At 45.7% G+C, this 26,682-nt stretch overlaps 1 protein-coding gene and 1 pseudogene across 7 annotated transcripts in view; both read left to right on the forward strand.

The window, feature by feature from the left end:
• RPH3AL (rabphilin 3A like (without C2 domains)) overlaps positions 1–26,682 on the forward strand; it is a 137,066-nt gene that overhangs the window by 2,825 nt on the left and 107,559 nt on the right. For 2 of the 7 annotated variants that reach the window (XM_061143033.1, XM_061143034.1), the window contains exon 2: positions 6,342–6,471. The exons of 1 other annotated variant lie outside the window; for it this stretch is intronic. In XM_061143033.1, coding sequence (XP_060999016.1) covers positions 6,342–6,471 — 130 coding nt within the window. Of the gene's footprint in view, positions 1–3,694; positions 3,883–6,341; positions 6,472–8,125; positions 8,255–17,616; positions 17,751–20,565; positions 20,585–26,682 lie in introns of those variants that run through there. 4 more of the 7 variants (XM_061143037.1, XM_061143040.1, XM_061143038.1 and 1 more) reach the window with 4 other exon arrangements.
• On the forward strand, positions 22,192–22,282 carry LOC133058210 (U6atac minor spliceosomal RNA; annotated as a pseudogene).

Below are 26,682 nucleotides of genomic sequence, written 5' to 3' on the forward strand. Positions count from 1 at the left end.
CTGTATTGCAGGTGGATTCTTTACCACTGAGCCACTGATTCAAATCCCCCCTCTCTCCTGGACTGTTCGAGTCTTCTGGATTCCCACTGGGCTGCACTCCCACTGGTCTTATAGATGGATTCATGACAGTTTGTGCCACCCCATTTAACACTTTGTTCTCTGCTATTGGCCTCCAACTGTATCATGGGTGTGAGAGATGCTTTTCCAGCACTTTATTCATAGCAGCTGTTTGTTGAGTGGTCAGTACCTGCCAGATGTGTGCTGATCTTTCCAAGAGATTCCTCGAGTATGTTATCTGTACAGTCCCCAGAGGGGTAGGCGCTAAGATTATGGTTTTCATTCTGCCCATGAGGACACAAACCCAGTGAGGTCCAGGGACCGGCCCAAACCACACACTTGAAGGTGGGCAGAACAGAGGTTGGAACTCAAGTCTGACTTGCAAGACCGTTTGATCCTGGGGTTTGCTGTTTGTCTAGGAAAGCATATGCTTCAGGCCAGGGAGCGTGTTACAGGTCCTCATGGCACCTGGCCTAGGACATAATGATGGTGTGGTCTGCTGGTTGCTTGGGACTTTGCTGGATTCCAGGAAAGGACTTTGTAATAGAACAGATGCCTGATGGTGTGACCAGTGCTAAAGGAGGCTGTGACAACTGCCCCCAGAGGCCTTCAAAACAGACTGTGTGTATATTTGTGAATGTGTGTCTTGTCTGTGTGTCTTAAGTAAGAGTTGTGGAACCCAGAACCCCAAGGAGCCCTCAGGTCATTTCTGTTCCTTAGGACACCTTTAAGTGCTTTTTTCATTTGGTAAACAGAAATCAACCCCACCCCCAACAGAACCGCCTTCAACTAAGTTTCCTTAGGAGCTGTCCTTCCCTTTCCTCCACAGGTCACTGTCATATGAAAATGAATTCCTGATGTGAAATACAGTTGCCATGGCAACCAGTAATGAGAGGCCCCGAGTCTCTTGCTCCTAGGTCTCTGCTCCGTATGCTTCTAGGGGCTTTTTCCATCTTTGTCATCTAAAATAATGAAATATTCCACTTGACTCTCCTTTTGTGTGGACATTTAGAACATTTTTTTTTTCAGACAGTGATTTCTGGGCACCTTTAATGCCCCAGCAGCTTGTCACCAGGCTGCTTGGCACACCATTAATAGTGACCCCAAATGGTGCCTCTGGTTTAGGTCACATTTTGAATGAAATTCAGTGCACTGTGGGTAAAAGGACAGTGACTGTGGCCTGCACGCATCCTTGATGGCTGGAGAGGCAGAGGGAAGGAGCATGATCTGATGTCGGAAGGGCTTTTTAGAGCAGTTTTTATTTTTATTTTTTGTGCCTCACACGGCATGCAGGATCTTAGTTCCCTGACCAAGGATAGAACTTATGCCCCCTGCATGGGGAATTTAGTTCTAACCTCTCGACCGCCAGGGGATTAGTGAGGGCTTTTTGGTACAACTCCGTTCCAGTTGGAGGTGGTGAAGTTGTTTGTTTTTAGTTAGTGTCTCCTCTTATGTAAGAGCTGCTCAGCTATCCTGGCAGGGGGCCACCCACATTAGGGTACCTTGGGGTGCCAAGAAAGACAGGATGCCTTTGACTGTAATCATAGCTACTACCTTTGATGGGTGCTTATTTTGTGCAGACCTTGTTCCTTTATTTGATCTTCAACCAAATGAAGGTAGAAGTACTATCGTTTCCCCCCATTGCACAGGTAAGAAAAATGCACAGAGAGGTTAAGTGCTTGCCCAAGGATGCACAGCAAGTTGGTGACAGAGCTGGGCTTTAGTGCTAGGAAGTCTGACGCCTGTGGCCAAACCCCTTCACTTGGTGCCATGCTGATGGTGGACAGACTGTGTTTAAAGAATGAAAGGGTGAATTGGAGAGGCAGGGCACATTGGCTTTCTCAAGATTTGATTTAAAGCAGTCATATTCAACTTCTTACATCTTGTGAGAGGCTGAAGGCTGCAGTGAAAAGCCATGTACTAGAATGTTCATCAGAGAAGGCAGTGGCACCCCACTTCAGTACTCTTGCCTGGAAAATCCCATGGATGGAGGAGCCTGGTAGGCTGCAATCCATGGGGTCGCTAAGAGTCGGACACGACTGAGCAACTTCACTTTCACTTTTCACTTTCATGCATTGGAGAAGGAAATGGCAACCCACTCCAGTGTTCTTGCCTAGAGAATCCCAGGGACGGGGGAGCCTGGTGGGCTGCCATCTATGGGGTCACACAGAGTCAGACACGACTGAAGTGACTTAGCAGCAGAATGTTCCCAGCAACTCTATTTGTAATTGCCACAAAATTGGCAATCACCCAGTGTCCATTGGCAGTAGCATGGACAAATACAGTGGAGGTGAATACAGACAATAGAACACTGTACCACAGAACAGGCCACAGCCACACAAAACAGCATGGAAGAGTCATGCAGACACTGTTGTGCAAAGGCGCCAAACAGAAAAAGAACACAGCCCGTAGGTAGGATCCCATTTACACCATGGGCAGAGAAAGCAGGATGAGTATAATGTTTGGTATAAGTCAAACCTTATATAAGTCAGGCTGGTAGTTCCCAGGGGCACAATGAAGGCTTAGAGGCTGGTGATGTTCTTTTTCTATGTCTGGGTGTTGGTCACATACCATGTTCATCTTTTCTTTTTTTTTTCCATTTATTTTTATTAGTTGGAGGCTAATTACTTTACAATATTGTAGTGGTTTTTGCCATACATTGACATGAGTCAGCCATGGATTTACATGTGTTCCCCATCCCAATCCCCCCACCTGCCTCCCTCTCCATCCCATCCCTCCATGTTCATCTTTTCAAGATTCACCAATTTGTTGTGTGTGTTTGCATGTGTCTAGGATACTTCAATAAAATTTACCAAAACAGAAAAAGGTGGCCGTGATCCTCAACCCAAGACAGAAATACTGACCCTCCAGTCCCTCCTAGGGGCCATACCCTTGACACTGGGCCTGGAATCTTGGATTTCTAGTGAGAGGGTGGGAGGTGATGCGAGGATGGGCACCCAGGTTCTGGGGATGTGGGAGCAGGGCCAGGGCCTACTCTGGCTTTCTCGTGTCCCCCTCTCTTTCACTGGGTTTGGGGAGGGCTTGCTAAGCCAGGAGGTGGCTCGTTCGGTTCTTGCCAAGTTCATGAACTGGCCCGGTGGTAAGGGAGGTGAAGTGACTCCCCTGCAGGCCGGGGTCTGTCCGTTTGGCCTGAAGAAACAGCAGAATCCGACTGGTGCCACAGCCCTCTGCATGGACATCCTCACTGCTCTCACAGCCACGCACTGCTTGCAGAACATCAGCATTTCAAGGACTGCACCAGCCTGGAAAGTGAGCGGCATTCACTGGGCAATGAGCTCCTCCTTCCACATGGCAGTTATATGCTGCTAAAAATACTGGAGCACCTTATGTAAGACCGCAGTCACGGAGTTAGCACCTTATGTAAAGCACTTAGTCTGTCATGGACAATGAATCAGTCAGGTGTTGTGGTGACCATGGTGGGGGTCATCACGGAGTTGGTGGTTGGCTTGCCTGGTGAGGAGGGTGAACGATTGTCAATACCCAGGCCTGCCTGACTCACTCCTGCCTGACTCGCTCAGCTGCACTCACACCTAATTTATATGTTGGTGCTTTTTTTTTTTTTTTAAACATCTTGATGCATTTTCATCCTTGGGCTTGGCCCATCCAAGAGGAAGGGGAAGAGAGCAACAGTGGATGAAATGGTCGGATAACATCACCTACTGAATGGACATGAGTTTGAGCAAACTCTGGGGCAATAGTGGAGGACAAGGAAGCCTGGTGTACTGCAGTCCATGGAGTCGCAAAAGAATCAGACACGACTTAGTGACCGAACAGCAACATCCAAGCAGTTGAGCTGATACCAGGGTTTGTATAGTTTCTTCTTGCTCAGCCCTCATCCCCTTTCATTTACTGGTAGAGCACCCTTTGATTCACAGAAGCTTGGAAGGGCCTCTTCCACTTTTGAGAGTCCTCTCCTTGAGAAGCCAGGAAGGTGGCCATTGGCTTCACTGCCAATGACCATGGCAGCCCATCTCGTGGTTGGATAGTGATTCGGATTTGAATAGTTAAAGAAGATCAGTGGAGCAAAATCAAGTGCAGAATATGCCAGGTAGGCGGAAACACTGAGCTGAAACTGACAAGACTTTTCACGGGGATCAGGTTTTTAAAACCTTGGGATCTAAGGCTCGGGCAGCAATTAGGCAGGACCTGTTAGCGTAAAACAGCATCTGCTCTACATCACTGGGATTTTCCTTCTCAGGATCTGCCCTAAAAGAAGCCTGGCGTGTGTACACAGGTGGAAAGTTCTGGGATGGCCTTTGTGGCGGTTTGCAGTCTGTGGTGGAAAACTGTACATGTTTGAATGTTTGCTGGTGGTGGAATAGCTTCAGCTACGTCGGCTCACATTTTCATACCTGGGGGTCTTATGCAGCTTTGAGAAAGAATTAGTTGGGTCTTCCTATAACAATAATGATGACTCTCTAAGATTATAAGGTGAAGAAAGCAAATTTCAAAGTGATAAGTACATTATGATGCCTCTTATAGAAATGTTTTCACATAGTCCGCCGTACTTTATATGAATACAAATCCTGATGGCACAACAGGTAAAGAATCTGCCTGTAATGCAGGAGACACAGGAGATAAGAGTTCCATCCCTGGGTGGGGAAGATTGCCTGCAGGAGGAAATGGCAACCTACTCCAGTACTCTTGCCTGGAAGATTCCATGGACAGAGGAGCCTGGTGGGCTCTATAGTCCATTGGGTCACAAAGAGTCGGACTGGACTGAGCACACATGAGTATCACAAGTAAATATATGTAACATATACCTACATGTAAAAGCATATTAAAAGGTCTAGAAAAAGGCCTTCCAAACTTACAGTAGCTATTATCCACAGGGAAGGGCACCAGCATTGTGTTTGTGTGTGTGTGTGTGTGTGTGTTGGGGGGATGATCAAAGAGAAACTTCACCTTCTCTGTGATATTTAAACTTTTAAAAATAATTTCATTGATAATGATTAAATTAAAAATAATTTCGTGTATAATTTATATACCTGATGTCATTCATTTTAAGTATACAATCTGTTTTAAATTTTTTAAAGGAAAAGTAATTATATGACTAAAAATTAATGTCTAATTTACCTCCCCTTCCTGATCTAAGAAGTCTTCCTCCATTCATCTCTGAGTCCTGGGTGGACCATGACACAAAGTTCACTGTTTGGTGTTTTGCATTTTGGGGCAGCTCACAGAGATAGAAATTCTTCCCTCTTTTGAGCTGAGATCTGCCTGTTTGTCATTCTGGGTCTGGGTCTGTCTCTTTGGAGCCATCTCCAATAAATCTTCCCTCTTCCATTGTTGTTCAGTTGCTAAGTTGTGTCTGACTCTTTGCAACCCCATGGACTGCAGCGCATGAGGCTTCTCTGTCCTTCACCATCTCCCAGAGCTTGGTCAAACTCATGTCCATTGAGTCGGTGATGCCATCCAACCATCTCATCCTCTGTCGCCCCCTTCTCCTTTTGCCCTCAATCTTTCCCTGCATCAGGGTCTTTTCCAATGAGTCGGCTCTTCGCATCAGATAACAAAAGTATTGGAGCTTCAACCCTTTTCCATGGGGCAGAATTTTCACTGGTGCAAGATTCCCATCATGCCTGCCTCCTCTGGGGAGAAGGACTTGCCTCTGTCTGGGGTTCCTGGTCATACGGATCACACTCTAGGCTGTGCACGGACACCTGCTCACCAACCATCCTCCTAACATTTTGCAGAACTGGATTCCCTGTCTCAGATATTGCTTGACCATGATGTGACACTTTTTAAAAACAACAGTCATTTTGTTGAATCTTAGAAGTAATTCATATTCCTTATAGAAAATTTAGAAAGCATACAAAAGCACAAAGAAGAATATAAACATCTGTGATTCTCAGCCTCCAGACATAAACACATTTAATGTTTAAAAATTGAGATCATTCTGTATCAATGATTTTCTAACCTATGTTTTATTTAACATTTACTTACCCATATGAATAGTGACTGTCATATACGTAACACATTTTCTTCTCAATCCAGTGTTTGTTTTTCTATTATTACTATTAAACATAGAGAGTTTCTGATGTTTACGTGGTATTGTGGACTGAATGTTTGTGTTCTCCTGAAATGCATATGTTGAGGCCCTAATTCCAATGTGATAGTACTGGGGATGGGGTGTTTGGGAGGCATTTAGGGTTAGATAAGGCCATGAGGGTGGGCCCCTCATGATGGAATTAGTGCCCTTGTAAGAAGAGATGGCCGAGGGCTTGCTCTCTCTTTCTGTCTCTGTCCTCACACATGTACAGAGGAAAGGCCATGTGGACACACAGCAGGAAGGCAGCTGTCTCCAGGCCAGGAAGAGAACCCTCACCAGGAACCAAATTGCCTGGCACCTTGACCTTGAACTTCTAGCCTCCAGAACTGTGAGAAAAAAAGGTCTGTTCTGTAAGCTGCCCAGTTTATGACATTTTGTTTTTGCAGCCCCAGCAGATTGATCCATATGGTTTATCCTTTTGTTTTATGATTTCTTCCCTTGCTTTTGGATTTGAAATGTCTCCCCGACCCCAAGCTCAGATAAATATTCACCTATATTTTCTTCTAGTTCTTTATGTGATGTCAACTTTTCCATTTAGCTCTCTCTTTTACATTCAACTCTAATTCTACCAAAATTTATTTTGGTTTAGGTATAAAAGCCTGATTTTATTTCTTCCCAAATTGTGCACCAGTTCTTTTGGTTCAATTGCTTTTCCTACCACTTGCATTTGAAATTTAAACTTAAGGGACTTCCCTGATGGTCCAGTGGTTAAGACTCCATGCTTTCAATGCAGAGGGCATGGGTTCAATCCCTAGTCAGGGAGCTAAGATCCCACGTGCTGTGTGGCACTGCTAAAAAAAATTTTTTTTTAAATTTCTTTGGACTATTCAGTTGACCCCTGAACATGTGTTTGAACTCTGTGGGTCTACTTATGCATGGATTTTTTTTTTTCACTAAAGAAGTACTATCGTACTACATAACCCATGGTTGGTTCAATCTGTGGATGCAGAACTGTGGATATCAAGGGCTGACTGTAAGTTATATGGGAATTTTCAAAAGCATGGGGGTTGATGCCCCTGATACCACCCTCCGCTATATTCAAGGTCAACTGTACATTATAACCATGTTATTCAAAATTCAAAAAGGCAAAACATGAGTGTCTCCCTCCCCTCTTTTCCCTTACCCTCCCAGGTCCAAGAACCTGTGTTACTAGGTTAGTAGATTTTGGTCTTGGATGCTAGATTTCCTCCCTCCTTCCCCCAACTGACTCTAAATGTTAGCTTTATTATCATGCACAAAATATGAACTCTTCTAGGTTTTCTCTTTTTTCATTAACTGACCTCTTTTTCTTCTACTATCATTGTTTTTTTGGGGGGATGTGCCTCATGGCATGTAGGATCTTAGTTCCCTGACCAAGAATTGAACTTGCACCCCTTGCATTTGAAACTCAGAGTGTTAACCACTGCACTACCAGGGAAGTTCCACTATCATATTTTTAAAATTATGACTTTATATAGTTAGCCCCTGGTAGTACAGGTTCTTTTTTTAACATTTCCTTGGTTATATTTGCCCATTTGTTCATTCTTTTCTATGAAATTTAGAATCATTTTATTGCTCTTCTGCACATACCATTGGAATCTGATTTAGAATGATATTAAATTTATAAAATAATAATGATAGTGAGTTTTCCTCTCTAGAAATATAGTCTGCCCCATATTGATTGATGTCTTCCTGTCATTCTCTCTTTTTTATAGCACTCACTAAAGTTTCATAGATCTTTTATGAGGGTTGTGAACATTTCTTGTGAAGTTTGTTCCTAGGAGTTTTATGTTTCTTGTTGCTAGGGAATAGGATCATTTCCCCCCCAGTCTTATCTTTAACTGGAAATTGTTGGACTATAAGAAAGTGTTTGAAAAATCATTGTGAAATAGATCTATTTGCATATAGAACATACATACACAGTTTAAAGAAGAATAATAAAGCAGGCAGCTTCCCAGTTGGCTCAGTGGTGAAGAATCTGCCTGCCAATTCATGAGCCGTGGGTCTGATCCCTAGGTCAGGAAGATCTCCTGGAGAAGGAAATGGCAACTCACTCCAGTATTCTAGCCTGGGAAATCCCATAGACAGAGGAGCCTGGTGGACTGCAGTCCACGGGGTCACAAGGAGTCAACAACAGTAAAGCAGGTATGTGCCCAGCTAATGGAAGAAACAGTATCGACAGCCCTTTATAAATTCCCTTCTTTACATGTAACCTCCGCTCTCCTCATCCTCAGGGGATACACTAACCTGAATTCTCTTTTATCATTATTAGCTTGCTATTCTCTATTGCTTTAGCATGTAGGTTTATGTCTTTAAACAGTATGTTTTTAAAGTTTGTATGCTTTTCGCCTTTTATAAATGGAATCATGCTGTATTCCGTTTTTTAATTGATCCATGTGTGTGTTCTTGAGATTCATGCTGTTATATGCAGTTACGGTTCATTCCTTTTTCCTTTTTTTTAACTGCTGTTGTAAAGTGATCCAGTTTTTATCCCCCTCCACTGATTGATGGACGTTTGGGTTGCTTGCACTTTTCCTTGCTGTTACCATCATCCTTTTCAGTGTGTTTTTCTAGGATGTATAGAGCAGAATCATCAGGTCATAGGCTGTATGTTATCTTCTCCTTTCTTGGTTCTCTCTCCAGCCCTGGACCAGAGGGCTTGTTGCTCTATATCCTCATCATATTTAGTATCATCCACACTTTTAGCTCTTGCCACTCTGTTAAGAGTGAGCCAGTATCTCACTGTGGTTTAAATTGTTATTTTGATGATTACTGCTCAGATGGAATGTATTTACGGGCTATGTGTTGACTCATTTACACACCCATACTTTTCTTTACCCATTTTTTTCCTATTAGGTTATTGCCAATTCTGATACTAATCCTTTGTTTATTATGTGGTGCAAATACTTGTCTTGGTGTGTGGCTGGCTTATTCACCATCTTAATAGCATCTTTTGATGGATAAAACTGTCAAATACTTCAGCAAGCTTATCATTAACTGGATTTCAGTATTTGTTTATGTGTCTTTTCTTTTGTGGTAAAGTGTGCATAACAATGAAATACACAAATCTCCTGTGTTTCATCAGAAGAGCTCAGATAAAAGCATATCCCTGTGCAACCCAGACCCCTTTCAAGATAGAGAACATGATCATCACCCTAGAAAGTTCCCTCATGCCTCTTCCCAGGCAATCCTTTCCCGGCTTCCCTAGAATCAACCATTCTGATTTTTTTCCCAGATCAGTATTGCCCATGCTAGAACTTCATATAAGTGGAATCACATGTATGTACTCTTTTGTCAAAGGCTTCTTTCACTCTGACTTGACATAATGTTTTAGGATTCTTCCCTGTTGTTGTGTGTGTATCAGTTGTTGTTCACCTGCTAAGTCATGTCTGACTCTGATCCCATGGACCGCAGCCTGCCAGGCTCCTCTACCCTCCACTATCTCCCAGATTTTGCTCATACTCATGTTCATTGAGTCAGTGATGCTATCTAACCATCTCATCCTCTGCTGCCCCCTTTTCTTTTTGCCTTCAGTCTTTCCCAGCATCAGGGTCTTTTCCAATGAGTTGGCCCTTGTGTGTATCAGTAGTTGCTTCCTTTTTTTTTTTTTTTTTAATTTTAGTGGCTTCCTTTTTCTTGCTGAGCAGTATTCCACTGTCTGAATATGTGCTATTTGCTTATCCATTTACCTGTTTATAGAGCCTTGGACTGTTTTTAGTTTTAGGCTATTATAAATGGAGTGGCCATAAGTATTCTTGTTCATTTATGTTTTCAATTTTATGTATTATTTCTCTCCCATGTTTTACTTGTATTAGGGGTGGAATTGCTGGTTAGGTGTAACTCTGTGCTTTATTGATGTGTAAGATCCATACAGGGGACTTCCCTGGTGGTCCAGTAGTTAAGACTTTGCCTTCCAATGCAGAGGGTACTAGTTCGATCCCTGGTTGGGGAGCTGAAATCCAACATGCCTCTCGGACAAAAAACCAAAACATGAAACAGAAACAGTATTGTAACAAGTTCACTAAAGACTTTAAAAATGGTCCACATTAAAAAAAAAAAAACTTAAGATCCGTTCAGAAAACAGCATAAACTCTAAATATTTTGCTTGCCTAATTTTTCACAAAGCAAACACAGCTAGGTAGCCATCACTCAGGTCAAGAGGTGGGATGCTGACCCAAGTTAGGCTACTCTGCTTGATCATTTTTTCTGGGATCTGAAATCTAAGCAGAGTGAAGCAGGAAGGGAAAGGATATTGGAGCCTCTTATTCTCGTGGTAGCAGCTGATTAGACCATGAGGTTCAGACCCTGTAGCTGCCAGGGTTCTTGTCTTCTTCCATGTCAGGATCTTTAGCCTTCCCATTATTTCCCGGCTACGAGGTATCCCGTCAGTAAATCCCTTTCTCCTTAAGTCAGCCACAGCTGGTTTCTGGTGCTTGCAATCCAAGAATCCTGTTCATTGCCACGTGCCCCACGGATAGCACCAAAAATTTGGTGGAATGTGTCTGTCCTATTGCTAAAACTCAGAGTAGAAGCTGTCTTTAACCAATACTTAAATTTTAAAAAGAATTGTATTTATTTATTTATTGGCTGGGCTGGGTCTTCGTAGCTGTGAGGGCTTTTCTCTAGGTGCGGAGAGCAAGGGCTACTCTAGCTTCAGTGCGCGGACTGCTCATTGTGGTGGCTTCTCTTGTTGCAGAGCACGGGCTGTAGGGTGCGTGGACTTCAGCATTTGCTACACGTGGACTCAGTAGTTATGGCTCCCGGACTCTGGTGCACGGGCTTAGTTGCTCCAAGGCACGTGGAATCTTCCCAGGCCAGGGATCAAGCCTGTGTCTCTTGCAGTGGCAGGGGGATTCTTTATACTGAGCCACGTGGGAAGCCCGATTCTTGAATTTTTCCATGACCCCATTTGAACCCATAATTCCTGGGCTGACATGATAAGGAGACCTCTCAAACAAGTAGTCACTTTACCTCTAACTTTTAAAAGTGTGAGGCAAATCTACTTCAAACCTTTGGGCTTGGTGAAGGTTGTTTTTTTTTTACCCCCTAACCTTAAATTTAGTTCCCAGTTTTGAAACAATTTTCTCTTGGTCCCCAGTGGAAAGTTAATAGAGAGTGCTGGCTTAATTTAGGTGAAATGTAGGAGTGTCTAGTATTTTCCAAACTTCATTTTTGGAAACCAGTTTATTTCTCTTCAATGTAGAGGGCGGGTTGAGGGAGGTTAGATGAGGGAGTATTCGGTACTATAATCAGACAACAAGGGCTAGACCCCAAGTTATTTTGTACCATCCCTCAGGGACCCTTCACCTAAGAAAGCTAACTTTGAAATTGTTCTGCTTTAAGTGGAGCCTCATTTACAAGTAGAAAAGAAATGAATTCTCTTCTGGTTTCTTTTTTTTAATGTCATCAAATCACATGGATTAGTGACAGGAAACGACCCAATTTCAACTGGTCTAAGCATTGTCGGCGCTTGTCCTTGTTAATGTCAGGGTCTGGGCAGGTGTTTGATCAGGGGACGGTGCCATGAGTTAGATTTGCCAAGAAAAGGTCAGAGATGAATGCGAAATTCTAACTCCAAATGGTGGAGATCAGCCCAGGCCACGTCTTAGAGCAGCCACCGAGCTGCTGTCTGTGTTTCCCAGATTTCATTCCTTCGGTTCTCTTGAGAGTCTGTTCCTGAGGTAACCTCTACCTGCCGTCCTAATCCTGCTGGTGGTTTTCCTCATTTGCAGATGTCACTGCTTAGGGCTGATGACCCCAAGCTGGACTCGAAGACCTTTCTCCTACTTCCTGGGCTTGTTAGGACCTTCCACCTTCGACTTGAGCACTGCAGAAAGTGGACACAGTTCTTGACCATGCGATCTCCGCATTGGCAGAGTTCTGCGGAGCGGGTTACTAGCTGCTTTGAACATCTTGCTTGGCCAGAGCTGCAGGTGACTGTGGACATCGTGGTGGCTCTGCCAAAGTCATTTTTGCGGGTTGAGAGCCTTAGGAGGGCACCGCGCGGAATAGGGTTTCCGTTTGTGGTTTTACGATGGTGACTTTCTCACACATGGCCGTGTAGCATCTTGTTTTAGGGTTATCAGTTCATGACAGCCATTTTCCAACAGGTGGAAGAGACACTCCTCCACCATGGGGAACCTCTTCTTGCTTTTCGTAAAAGGACCTTGTGGGCTGGGATGCAGGTTTGGGTGTCATGTGGTAAACTAGGTCACCCCTGAAAGGGTGATGAGGGGTAACTTAGCGAAGGGGGAAACTCGAGAGTGAGAGGTCCCTGTATGGAATCTAAGATGCCTATACAGGGTCTTCCCTGGTGGTCCAGTGGCTAAGGCTCTGCACTCCCAAAGCAGGGGGCCTGGGTTCCATCCCTGGTCAGGGACCTAGATCCCACATGCTGCAACAAAGACCCAGCACAGCCAAATAAATAAATAAATATATATATATATATATTTTTTTTTTTAAGATGAAGACTTAAAACCAATAGCCTTCTTCCACTTTAAGAGACTAGGGGATAAAAAGAGCAAACTAAATCTAAAGCAAGCAGAAGGAAAGAAGTAATAAAGATTAGAGCCCAAAATAAGGAAATAAAGAAAAGACTACATATTGTGTGATTGCATTTATATGAAATGTCTAGAATATGCAAACCTATAGAAACAGAAAGTAGATTCGTGGTTTCCCGGGGCTGAGGAGAGGGAAGGATGGGGAATGACTGCTAATGGGTACAGGGTTTCTTTTGGGAGTGATGAAAACGTTCTAGAATGAGATGGTGGTAATGGTTGTAAAACTGTGAGTATACTAAAACCTCTGAATTGTACATTTTAATAGGGTGAAGTTTATAGTACATAAGTTAAAGTTCAATAATGATGTTAATAAAAAAAATCAAAACAGAGGTAATAGGGTAAAAGGGGGTTGGGAAGAGGAAGAATTAAGGGAAGCATTCTCCAGGGAGGAGTATCACGGTGTCCGCAACCCCAAGGGGAAAGAGTGTAGTGTGTTACGGAGGCCCCGGGTGGGCTGGGCTGGCGTGGGCAGTCTTCAGTTTATCATTAGTAGAAAGTCGCTAGGGGTTTCCATGGATGGTTTCATAGGTGCTTTCTCTTCCCTGGGCATTTCCACCTGGGGAAAATGTCCTCTCCGTTAACTCCTAAATTTGCATCTTATTATTCCAGAGAGCAGTTGAGTTGAGACTTCACTCTGTTAGCCACTTTCCTAACTTCTCAAAGGAGGGACCTCAATATGCCAGTTTGGGCTGAGGGCATCTCTAGAAGACTCAGCTGGTGGTTTCCCTAATGGTTCCAAATGGCTGGCATTTCGAAGAGCTCTTTGTGAATATGTGATGCAGACAGATTGGAGAGGGCCAGGAGTGGATTTAAGAGGCACCTGCGGCAGCCCAATTGAGAAGAACCTGCCCGTCAGGGAGGTTATAGTTCAAGGTCACCCCATTAGATGGAGCCAGACCTGAGTCCCTCTGGCACTGTAACCTCTTCTCTCCACCGGCCACTGATTTGCATCCCCCCAGGTAGTCTTAAGGGCTTCCCTGGTGGCTCAGACTGTAAAGAATCTGCCTGCAATGCAGGAGACCCGGGTTCAATTCCTGGGTCTGGAAGATTCCCTGGAGGAGGGCATGGCAACCTATTCCCATATCCTTGCCTGGAGAATTTCATGGACAGAGGAGCCTGGCATGCAACAGCCCATGGGATGGCAAAGAGTCGGACACAACTAAACGACCACACTTTCACTTGCATATATTCTTAATCAGCCCAGAGAGTGGCTGAGATGTCCATGCTTAACGAGCTGGGGGAAGGGAAATGGACATCATATTAATCAGGCTAAATAGAACTTGTGGCTCACTAGGGCTGGCCTCGCTGCAAACAGTGGAAATGGGCATTTGTTGCCAGGACACTGGAGTATCTCACAGAAGCACAGTCCCCAGGAAGGGCTGGATCAAGCACACGGATCAGAGGAAGGCCCAGGAGCCCTCTCTCTGACTTGTGTTTGTTCAGCGCTATTTCAGCTCTCCTCTCCTGGCTCTCAACTGCAGACCACCTTTCTCTTTCCCGGGCATTTCCACCTGGGGAGCATGACCCCTCCATTAGCCCCATTCATTTGCATCTTATTGTTCCAGAGAGCAGTTGAGTTGAGACTTCAGTCTCTCAGCCACTGTCCTTGATTCTCAAGGAAGGGACCTCTAATATGCCAGCTTGGACTGAGTGCACCCCTGGAAGAGTCACTAGTCCTTGTGTAAACTCAGGGATTCTGGAGTCCACAATGAAGCCAGGGGGAAGAAGGGGCATCTGATGGAATGCAAGTGGCCTATGGCAAGGGTCCCTTCACCCCCACCTTGGAGAATGCTCTGCCGAGGATGGATCTGCTTTTAAACTGCACGAGACCTTATTTTGTCTCTTGAATTTATTTGGAAACAGCCCTCTGACTGTCCACCTCCCCCACCCCCGGGCCTTCACTTTCAACTCTTCGCCAGGCAGGGAACATTCCAGAATTTAGAATTAGTCTTCCTACCTTTGTGAATTCTGTCTGCTTCTCCTGAAAAGCAAGGTCTAGCTCACGCCCTGCTGAAAAGCTCATTGAAAAGGACCCCAGTTATTATCATTGTCTCATTTTCACCTGCTGTTTGAAACTCATCAGTGCTGATTCAGGTGCCTGGAAACCCTGGTGATTGTGGAATAAATGGGCCTCTGATTGGGGACAAGAGAGGTCAGGAAATGGTGAGGTCCAGCGGGAGGCAGGTGTGAGGGTCAGCTGCCAATCACGTCCCCAACCCCACGGCTACCAGCCTCAGCTCACTACTTTCAGCAGGCCTGCAGGTAATGTGTGCTGTGCCATCTGCCCTTTGTGCCAGGCATGCTGTGGTCGGGAGAGGGAGGGGGCACTGGGCGCCCCAGGCCCTTCATGCCTGGGGCCATTTCCAGGGCTAAGAAGGGGGTTGATCCTGGATGGGGCTTTTTTCTCTTGCTGTGAGGAGCAGGGAATTGAAGTCCTTTACTCGGGAGCTCTCTCAGACATCAGAGTGGGAGGCAGGGAAGAATCCTGCCTGCAGATGTGAGTTCCAAAGGCTCATTTCTCTTTGAATTCCTTGCAGCACTTCTAGGAGCTCTGCGGCTGGCCATCTTCTGACTTAGGCCGTGCGCTGGGTGCCTGGCATGTTTTATCGATACTGATAATGATGCTGGTGGCATGCACACGGCTGTTGCCTTACCTCCGATTAGCAGTCCCTAACCTCCACGTTTAATTTCTGTTATAATCTAGTGAGGGAAGTAGGGCAGATTGTTTTATATGCATTTAATAGCTGATAAACCTTCAGGTTGGCTGGGCATGGGATGAAGTGGGTGTGTGAGGAATTTTTCCCCCTCACAGCCACACAGCTGGTCAGAGCTGGGATTGAAAGCCTGTCTTCCCATCTTGGATCCTGGACTCTGTTCACAACAGAGTGGAATGATCTTCTGAATTCTCTCAGGCACAGACAGTGGCTTATTCTTCCTGGTTTTCCTGTCTGTCATCCATCCATCTCTCCATTTATGCCTCCATCTTTTTCTATAAAGGAATTGAGATACTAATAAGAATATATATTTCTCTATACCCCTTGAATATATAAGAAACTAGAGCTAAAGTAGATACTTAATGCCACAGCTATGTGTAGATTTTTTTAATATTTGTTTGTATATGTATTTTTGTTGTTTAGTCGCTAAGTTGTGTCTGACTCTTTTGTGAGCCCCTGGACTGTGAGCCCCTGGATTCTAACCCCACCAGGTTCCTCTGTCCATGGGATTCTCCAGGCAAGAATACTGGAGTAGTTGCCATTTCCTTTTCCAGGGGATCTTCCCGACCTAGGGATCAAACCCACGTCTCTTGCATATTCTGCATTTGCAGGTGGATTCTTTACCACTGTGTCCTGGGAAGCCCATGTAATTAATAGGAACCCATAAAAATAAGGTCAGGAGAAACCTAAATTTACTGGAAAGTCACAACCAGGGCAAGAGTTAGGCTATATATTCAGGCCATTGAGCTGTGCATGGTTTACTATGGTTGAGCCACAGATTTAACTCTGAGCTAATGAGTGATCAAAGCAGGGGGGGGAAATGTATTATTTACACAGTTCATGAGGTCCGTAAGGAGCAGGGAACCAGACGCTGAGGGCTTTTCCAGGCAATTAGATTTGAAGGAAATTTCTTGCCTGGGTGGTCATCTACGAGATCCTGAGGGGCAAGCGAAATACGTGGCACATGTACTGATACCCTCTGTTCCTCCCCTCGTGCCAGCCGTCACTAATCAGCACCCTTTCCCACTGAGGCCAGAGAGAGCCTTGCAGTCCTTCAAGCATGGTGTTCCAGACAGGCATTACCAGCGATGTGGAGCTGGCATGCAGGATGAAACCACGTGCTGTTCCAGCTCTGGGGGTGATGGTGGTATCAGGAGTCATTGAGCAATTCTGGATGGAGAGCCACAGGAAGTTGTGGCAAGCACCTCTGCAGGGGTGGACACCATGTCCTGTTGTCCATTGGAGGTGTGTTTGCCATAAACCGCGTCTAGGTGTCCGTCAGAGGGACCCGTCAAGGTGATGATGGGTGCTGAGTGTGTGTGGTTAGTACCTGTGGTGCATTCTTACTCCTTCCTGCCCCTGTGTGGGTGGCTTACTCAGGACTCTTGATTACAAATGGCAAAGACCCAACTCAAACTAGTTTCACTGAAAAGTGGACTCGGTGGACCTGGCAAGTTGGGGATCAAACGACTGATTCAGGCATGGCTGGAACCATGAAACCCATTTTGAGAACCTCTTCGTGATGATGTCCATCCCACCTGCTTTTGTTCCCCACTGGGGATTAGGTGCTAGATGTGGTGTTCTTCTTCTCACCACCTTTCTTCCTATCATTAGCTTGTTTGCACTCTGAAAAGTCAACAATGGGATCCTTGTCACCTTCCTTGGCCCTTCAGGCAGGTGTCAGCTCCTCCCTGCATGACCTTTGCCCTCCTCGAGATGCACGTGGGAGGCCATGCGTTTGAGTCATTGGTCATGTTATCTAGGCCTCAGCTTACCCTCTTCGTAGGGAGCTACACCCAGATGGATGTCCCACCCCCAGCAGTCGAAGTTTCAGGAAGTCATGAGATGCTGACGTCCACTGCCTGGAATGAATAGCTTGGATACCTTTCCGTAAAATGTGCCCTTTTAAAAAACAACAACAAAGTCCTTAAAACTTGTAAAAGTGGCGAGACTTTAAACAATAAAAAAAAAGGAATGCAAACATTCCCAAGAGAGGCCTCCCTCTAATGGAAGGTGTCCTTCATCTGTTTGGCTTTGTTGTTGTTTAGTCGCTAAGTCGTGCCCAACTCTTTTGCCACTCCATGGACTGTAGCCCCCCCAGCCTCCTCTGTTCAGCTTTAGAAAATGTCATTAGGAGGAACTTGGTCACCCATGGATTGGCTTCAGCTGGGCTTCAGTCCACCCAGAGAATCCAGGCCTTGGTTTGGCTCCAGCTGGGCCTTTCCGCGGCTGCCACTTATTGACTTAAGTCCCAGTGATTCAGATCTTCATCAGGGTCGCCCCTGACAACGCGTGGCGGGGAGAGGGGACCCGCCTCCTTCTAGACGCCAGCAGGGCCAGGCCCAGGCCAAGACCCCTCGGCTCCTGGTAGGTGTTTTGAGGGTCTTTGGCAGTGAGGGGATGGGAAGATTTCATTTTTTCTGGAGCCAAGGCTTTTCCTAGAACTTTGCTAACTCCCGGGAAGGGTGTGTCTGCTGGGAGAGCAGTGTTAATGGTTGACTTGCTTTTTTCTGGGTTACTCCAAGGCCTGTGGCTTCCCAGGGAGAGGAGGCAGGGATTGGAGAAGGGAGGAGCACCCCTGCACCCCCTTGACAGTTGCTACACTTTCCGCACCATCCTGTAGGCCGGGATAGGTTAGGGGTGGATGGAGGAGGGGATCTGTGCTTTGGAAGAAATGGGCCCAGAGCCAGTGGGAGAAAAGGGCCCTATTACTACAACTGAACAAATTGGAACTTTCTGTTTGTTAAATATTTTTTATTGCATGTGAAGGCACTGGAAGGGGGGCTAGATTGTGTCTGGTCTCCAGATGACTCTGAGACAGGACCAGGAAAACCAAGAGCCATGCAGGAGATGTAAGAGATGTGGGTTCGATCCCTGGGTCTGGACGATCCCCTGGAGAAGGAAATGGCAATCCACTCCAGTATTCTTGCCTGGGGAAATCCTATGGACAGAGGAGCCTGGCGGGCTAAAGTCCATGGAGTCACAAAAGAGTTGGGTCATGACTGAGCATGCATGCATACAGTAATATTAAGTATTTTATACAGATGAGCACTTTAAACATTGTAATGATTAGGTATTTATTTTAGTGTGCATTAGACCATGACTTTTTGTTTTAAAGTTCCCTTCTATTTATAGCAAAAGATATGGTTTTCTCTTTGTGGTGGAGTTTCCTTTAAAAATAAACTTAAGTAAAAGAGTGAGTTGACTTAAAGAGAAATATTAAGTAAAGAGTAGTATGGATGGCAGGTGGCATGGGGATGACTGAGGTTTGGGAACAGTGTGCTGGAGGAATTCAGAGGCTCAGAAAGGAAAGGGCTCCTGGAAGAGTCAGCTGGTGTCGGGGAGGGATAGGATCTAGCAAGATGGAGGTGGGAGAGGGTGTATCTTACCAGAGGGTGTGCAAATGTGTGTGTGCAAATCTTTTTTTAAAATTTAATTTTTTAATTGGAGGATAATTGCTTTATAGTGTTGTTAGTTTCTGCTATACAACAACATGAATCCACTCAAAGTATACATATATCCCCTCCCTCCTGAACCTCCCTCCCACCCCCAGTGTATGCAAATCTTGGTATCCATTTTAGTTGCAACATATGGAGAAGGAAATGGCAACCCACTCCAGTATTCTTGCCTGAAAAATCCCATGGATAGAGAGCCTGGCAGGCTACAGTCCAAAGGGTGGCAGAGTATCAGACACGACTGAGCTACTGACCACACCACAGAGCACATGAGTCCTGTAGGGACTGGAGTTTGGGCTTGGACTGTATTGTGGAGGGTCTTGAATCCCAGGATATGGACTCCAAACTTGAGTAGTGGGAGCCATTGAAGGTGCTGGAGTGGGGGCGGTGATTCCTGACTGTCCTTGAAGAGACAGAGTCCTGGTACCCATTGTTTGTAATGAGGCAGGATGACCAGCCAGGGGCCTAAGGAAAAAGTGTGTAAGAAGCCAAACTAGAGTCATGGCTGAGGACCAGAAGCTCAGCCACTGGCCCATCTCCTGCTGGCTGGCGCTGGCTAGCAGCCTAGAGACATTGGAGAGAGGCAGGTCTGGGTTGATGAGCCAACTCTGGGTCTCTCTCTTGAGAGTCCCTTGGACAGCAAGGAGATCCAACCAGTCCATCCTAAAGGAAATCAGTCCTGAATATTCATTGGAAGGACTGATGCTGAAGCTGAAACTCCAATACTTTGGCCACCTGATGGGAAGAACTGACTCATTTAAAAAGACCCTGATGCTGGGAATGATTGAAGGCGGGAGGAGAAGGGGATGACAGAGGATGAGATGGTTGGATGGCATCACCGACTCAATTGGACATGAGTTTGAGTAAGCTCTGTGAGCTGGTGATGGACAGGGAAGCCTGGCGTGCTGCAGTCCATGAGGTCGCAAAGAGTCGGACACGACTGAGCCCTGAACTGAACTGAGGGGAGGTGGTGGGAGCTGGGCAGGGTTGTGGATCAGAAGTGTGTGGAGGCCCGAAAGGGAGGTGCCTGTCTCCCCTAGCTGAGCCCAGTGGCCCATTCCTGGGATCTCCTGGCTGAGTGTGGAATGTTCTGAGGGAAGCGGGTGGGGTGTGCTGCAGGAAGCTCCTCTCTGGGTCAGAGAACTGATTCCTGCAGAAAGAGGAAGCACTCGGTTTCCTGCCCTGCAGTTTGGTCAGGACAGCCTGGCTAACAGCCCTGGGCTAAGATTTCATTCATCAGCTGAGCCTGTGGTCGTCAGGGTCACAGATTTTCGTTGTTGTTGTTTAATTGTTCCATTTTTTTCCTTCTAGTTCAGAGACTATCCCCAGGAGTTCAGAAGCAGGCTTGATTTAAAAACAAGGTTTTTTCTTCCGTTTGAGGGCCAACTCTGGGCCAAGCACTGTGTCTAGAACTTTTACTCTGTTCACCCTGGACAAGACCTGCTGGGGAAAGTGTCATGACCTGCATTGTACAGAGGATGAAACAAGGGGTGGGGAAATGTGGCTACTCCCAAATTACATAGTCGGTTCACTGCAGAGCCTGATTCCAAACTCACACGCTGGGACTGTCGGTGGGAGTAAGACTGTCACCAGCTATGTCACCTGGGAGAAAGAGCTCACCGTCCGTGCTTCCCTGTCTGGTGTGGGGCCGCTCCCTGTAGTGTGCTGGGGTGCAAAATGGGGGTGCTGGGTACCCCCAGCGTGGCTTCAGGGAATGCGTGAGTTATGATACAGCCACGGTGCCATGTAAGTGTTCACCGCTCTTAGTGCTGTTGTGATATAAAATTAGACTTGCAATTCTGAACATCAGTTTTAGCAGGAGACATTTTTTGGGAGGGTATTACTTAGGGTGGGGGAGAAGCATTGTTTGTTTAATTAATGTTGGCTGTGCTGAGTCTTTGTTGTGCTTGGGCTTCTCATTGCAGGGGCTTCTCTGGTTGCGGAGCCTGGGCTCTAGAGTGCGGCTAGTTGCCGCTCTTGGGCTTAGTTGAGCCACGGCTCCTGGGATCTTCCCGGACCAGGGATCGAACCTGTGTCCCCCGCCTTGACAGGTGGATTCTTAACCACGGGAATACCAGGAAAGTCCAGAAGGGTTGTTTTAATTTTAAAAGAATTAATTCACATGGTGTAGAATGGGAAATCTTAAACTTGGAGACACTGCCTTTGGCCTGGCTGTTTCTGGCCACACTCCCCTTCCCTAGATGCCAGGGGAGGTGCATGTAGGGAGGAGGGGAATCTGTGTTCGCTTGCCACTGTTATTGACCTCACTCAGGTGAAAGTCTGAGAACAAAATTGGGCTTCCTTGGTGGCTCAGGCTGTAAAGGATCCGCCTACAATGCAGGAAACGCAGGTTTGATCCCTGGGTTGGGAAGATCCCCTGGAGAAGGGAATGGCAACTCACTCCAGTATTCTTGCCTGGAAAATCCCATGGACAGAGGAACCTGGTGGGCTACAGTCCATGGGGTCACAAAGAGTCGGACACGACTGAGCATCTAAACATGCACGTGGCTGTTTTCTCGACTTACCAGGAAGCCCCAGGTCTCTGATCTCAACCTGCCATAAATTATTGCCCAGGAGCTGTGTCCTAATTGCCTATGGCCTTAACCAGCCATTCTCTGAGCTACTTTCCAGTCTAGCTTTCAGAGAGCCCTCTGCCTTTCTGGCAGTTTTACCAGGACGACTCTCTTCCTGGAATGCCTGCCACAGCCCTACTTCTCTTAGCTCTCTGCTAGACCTTCTTCCACTTGGAAGCCCTCTGCGATTGCTGTAGAGAGAATGCCTAATGAGCCTGCTCTTTGCTCCCACTCTTCTTGGTACAGTCCCAACATTTATTAGAGCTATTGTCTGATTCATTCAGGATTCCTCCCACTCGTATACAGTTTGCACTGGGTATTCACAGCCAACAAAACAGAGGTGGCCACTCTCCCTACAGACCTTACAGAGATTAACAAGTAAAGAAAGAAATGCATGCATTCAAATTGTGACGCATCCAATGAAGACCTTTCCCTCTTCAGTGCTAGGCTGTGTCTCCCAGCCATGTGAGCCATGAGATATGGATGGAGATGTTTGTGGAATAAAGGCGCAAACAGTATGCACTCTCCTCGTTTGCAGATAGGAGGAGATCAAATTGTTAATCAACGCGAAAACAATTTAAAAAGTATGACACATTATACATATCTAATTATAATTATAGAGTATCACAAGATTCTTTCTCATTGGTGAAGATGAGGGCAATATATTTTTTGTCTATAGAAGAAAATTAAGAAAAAATTTCCCAAAAAAAGAAAGAAAAAACTTCCCCCTATCTCACTGGTAGCATTTGACTTAAATTTTTTTTTAAAGTTTATAGAAAAGTGTTGAATGAAAGGAGAGAAGGTTAGCACTCCCCTTGACAAGGATGGAAGAGGCTCTCGGGCCTGACAACACGCATGCGGTTAAGTTTATAGAAAAAAATTGAGTGAAGTGTAGAGTTCCCACATTCTCCCTTACCCCAGTTTCCCATTATTAACTTTTTTAATGTGTCATACGTTTGTCATAACTCACAGAGTGTACACCAAGAGTGACCACCTAATGAAAACTATGGGCTTTAGTTTACAATAATGTATCACTATCACGCTTGCATTGGTGGTTCAGTGGTATAGAATTGCCGTGGTCAGGGACTCCCACGCATATTTATTTCTGATCGCACTGGGCTACTCTCCAGTTCTAGTACCCAGGCTTCTCACTGGGGTGGCTTCTTTCATGGAGCACAGGCTCTCGGGTGCCCAGGCTCAGTAGCTGCATAGCACAGGCTTAGTTGCCCCATGGGACATGGAATCTTCCAGAACCCGTGTCCCCTGCATTGGCAAGTGGATCTTTAACCACTGTACCACCAGGGAAGTCCCATTATTAACACCTTACATCAATGCAGTACATTTGTTACAAATGATGAGCTGATGGCAATAGTGTTAGTCACTCAGTCGGGTCTGACTCTTTGTGACCCCATGGACTGTAGCCTGCCAGACTCCTCTGTCCATGGAATTCTCCAGGCAAGAATACTGAAGTAGGTTGCCGTTCCCTTCTCCAGGGTGTCTTCCCAACCCAGGGATCTAACCCGGGTCTCCCACATTGCAGGCAGTCTTTACTGTTTAAGCTACCAGGGAAGCCCCAAACACAGAGTGCAGTGCATTGGCTGGGAATCGAACCTGGGCCTCCCAAGTGGCAGGCGAGAATTCTGCCACTGAACCACCAATACACACATGATAGTGATACATTATTGTAAACTAAAGCCCATAGTTTTCTTTAGGGGGTCACTCCTGGTGTATATTCTATGAGTTATGATAAATGTATAATGACATGTATCCACCATGACCATATTATTACAGAATTATAGTTTCACAGTCCTAAAAATCCCGTGTCCCACCTATTCATCCTTCCCTTGCTCCCCTGAACTTCTGATCTCCTTACTGCCACTGTAGTTTTATCTTTTTCAGAATATCATACCTTTCAGACTGGCTTCTCTCATTTAGCAATATGCATTTAATCTTCCTCCATGTCTTTTCATTGCATGGTAGCTTTTTTATTTTTTTATTTATTAAATTTTTTTTTTTAATTTTTATTGCTGAGTTTTATTCCATTGTTTGGATATAGCACAGTTTACGTATTCATTCACCTATTGAAGGACATCTTGGTTGCTTTCATGTTTTGACAATAATGAATAAATCTGGTATAAACCTTTGTATGCCATATTTATATGTGTGAAGATGTAGGTTTCCAGTTCTTTGGGTAAACACCAAGGAATGTAACTGTTGGATCATATAATAAGAGTACGTTTGGTTTTGTAAGATACTGCTTTTCAAAGTGGCTGAACCATTTTGCAGTGAATGAGAGTTCCTATTGCACAGCATCCTTGTCAGATTTGGTATTGTCAGTGTTCTGAATTTTGGCCATTTAATAGGTGTGCAGTGGTATATTGCGTTGTTTTAATTTGCAGTTCCTCAATGACATATCACATTGAGCATCTTTATGCTTATTTGCCATCTTGTATATCTTCTTCGGTGAGGTATCTGTTTAGGTTTCTTGCCTATTTTTAACTGGGTTGTTTGCCTTATTTTTTTTTAACATTGTTTTCCCTATTTAGAATATTATTCATTGTCTCTACTTGAAAGGATAATGAAAGATTGTGTGTGGGTGAGGGTGACTGGCATGGGAAAGTGAGAGTGTTAGTCACTCAGTCATATCGATTCTTTGCAACCCCATGGGTTGTTGCTTGCCAAGCTCTTCTGTCCCTGGGATTTCTCAGGCAAGAATACAGAAGTGGGTTACCATTTCCTTCTCCAGGGGAACTTCCTAACCCAGGGATTGAAGCCAGGTCTCCCAAATTGCCAGCAGATTCTTCACTGTCTTAAGGCCCCAAAGCACACATACTTCTGTTAAGTGCTAAGAACTTGGGATACCCTTGAGATCAAGAGCTTGAGCTTGAAATTCAAATCCTGGGCTTTGTCACTCACACGCTATGTGACTTTGGGTACATCACGTACCTCCCTGAGCCTTGGTTTGCTCACCTGTAAAATGGAGATGTTAAAACCTGCTGTGAAATAGAGATGATGATTCTACAAAGTACTTGGCACCCAGCTTGAGAAATAGTAAATTCTCAGTAAGTGGTGGGTCTTCTCATAGATACTGAACAGAAATACCTTTTGCTTCTCCTGTGTGACATTTTGGGTTTCCCTTGTGTCCTCATTTTCAAGACCTCAGAACCCAGTAGAATTCCACTTGCACTTAAAGTGCACAGTTGGGATGTACCTGCATGTGGGGAGCCAGCCATGTCCCCGCAGGTACCCACTTCTCAGCCCCAGCCTTTCTCATCCTCCTCTCCCTTCCCCACTGGGAGCTCCGGACTCATCCCGCTCACCTCTTCTTGGTCATTCCTTCCACCCACCATGTCCCCTGGGCTCCTGTTTCTATAGCCTGGCTGTGTATATCAGCACCCCAGCTACTCCCCGTCCTGACTTCTCTGAGGATGGATTCTAGGCCTGTTTTTTTCCTTGTTTCTTTCTTTTTTTTTTTTTTTTTTTTGAGGGAGATCCCGCTGGTGGCATTGAGGAAAAGGCAGAGAGCCAGGAAAGTGACCAGGTTGGTGGGGTCCTCCCAGCAGTGATTTTAGACTGGCCCACTCCTGGCTCCTTTGGAGATGGGCCCTAGGATCGGTTTCTGGCCTCACCAACATGGTCCCCACCCTTCTCAGGAAAGCCACATGCCCTTTTCCCTCTTGCTGGCTTCTCTTCCCTGTTGATATATACTTTGCTCACCAGGCATCTGCCCTGCCCAGAAATGCTCTCCTCTGGGCGTTTCCCGCAGTACTGAATGAAAGGCACAGAACCATCCACACACACGCAGGCTACTTGGAGACAGGGCCACGCCTTCTAAGGTCCTTTGTAGAGCAGGCAGGTAAGTACCAGGATTGACGACAAGCAGAGGGTGAGTTCTGCAAAGCTGCTGCTCCCTCCCACTGGGGAAGCCGCAGTTTAGCGTTTATGCTCATAGTGGGGAGTAATAATAGAATATGATTATAATATATTATTCTATTATAAACTGACCTCCTGGGCTATTGAGAGAGTAAAATGAATTAATACATGTCAAATGCTCAGAACAGAATTCCCACATTCAGTGTAAAATGAGGGTGTTGGCTGATACTGCCGTCATCTGCTCAGACCCTTTCTCCAAGGCTCCCCCCCTCACTCCCCTTACCCATCTCATAGCTACTACCTGCTTCAGTTCCCTCAGGTGAGCTTAGGGGATTGAAGGGACATTTGGGAATGTCCTGAACCCTAAGGAATGTCCTGTTTATTCAGTTCAGTACAGCAGTGTTCACTGATGCTTCCTACCTGGGTATTGAGAATTTCAGGCGAATAATACTGATGGTGGTGGTGGTGATGAGAACAGTGGTGATGATGATGATGGTAACTGTGGTGATGGTGATGAGAACAGTGATGATGGTGATGAGAACAGTGGTGATGATGATGATGGTAACTGTGGTGATGGTGATGAGAACAGTGGTGATGATGATGATGGTAACTGTGGTGATGGTGATGAGAACAGTGATGATGGTGATGAGAACAGTGATGATGGTGATGAGAACAGTGGTGATGATGATGATGGTAACTGTGGTGATGGTGATGAGAACAGTGGTGATGATGATGATGGTAACTGTGGTGATGGTGATGAGAACAGTGATGATGGTGATGAGAACAGTGGTGATGATGATGATGATGGTAACTGTGGTGATGGTGATAGTGATGATGATGGTGGAGGCAGCAGCCCTTCACTGAGACTGCACAGTATTATGGGTCCTATCTATGTGTGTTACCTATACCATTTAAATCAGAGTTTTTCTAACTGGCGCTTTGACGTTTTTCATCTGGCTAATCTTATGTTGTTTCGGGGTGGGGTGCTCTGCTATGCACTGTAAGGTGTTTCGCAGCATCCTGACCTCTCCCCACTACCCATCTGGCCCCCAGGTATCTCCTGGGGGAACAAAATCACCCTGATTCAGAACCACTGATCTAATTTACTCTTCCCCACGGGCCAGGAAGCAGCTACTCATTTTACCGATGAGGCAACTAAGGCCTAGAGAGATGAAGGAAGCTGCCAAGGTCACTGAGCTAATAATTCACACAGAGCCAGAAGGCGGATCCCAGATACCTGCCCCAAAAAACAGACTCAGAAGGAGTCTGCCCTTTATGTTTTGGCAGAAGAAGAGAATTCATCAGCCATTGGCCAGGCCACCTGGGGTACATGACCAGGTTGGGGCCTGCTTGGTCAGCCTGGGTGTCCATTGCCAGATTCATTTGGAGCTAATAAAA

Source organism: Dama dama, chromosome 5 (genome assembly GCF_033118175.1).
Source record: "Dama dama isolate Ldn47 chromosome 5, ASM3311817v1, whole genome shotgun sequence".
Lineage (NCBI taxonomy): Eukaryota > Metazoa > Chordata > Mammalia > Artiodactyla > Cervidae > Dama > Dama dama.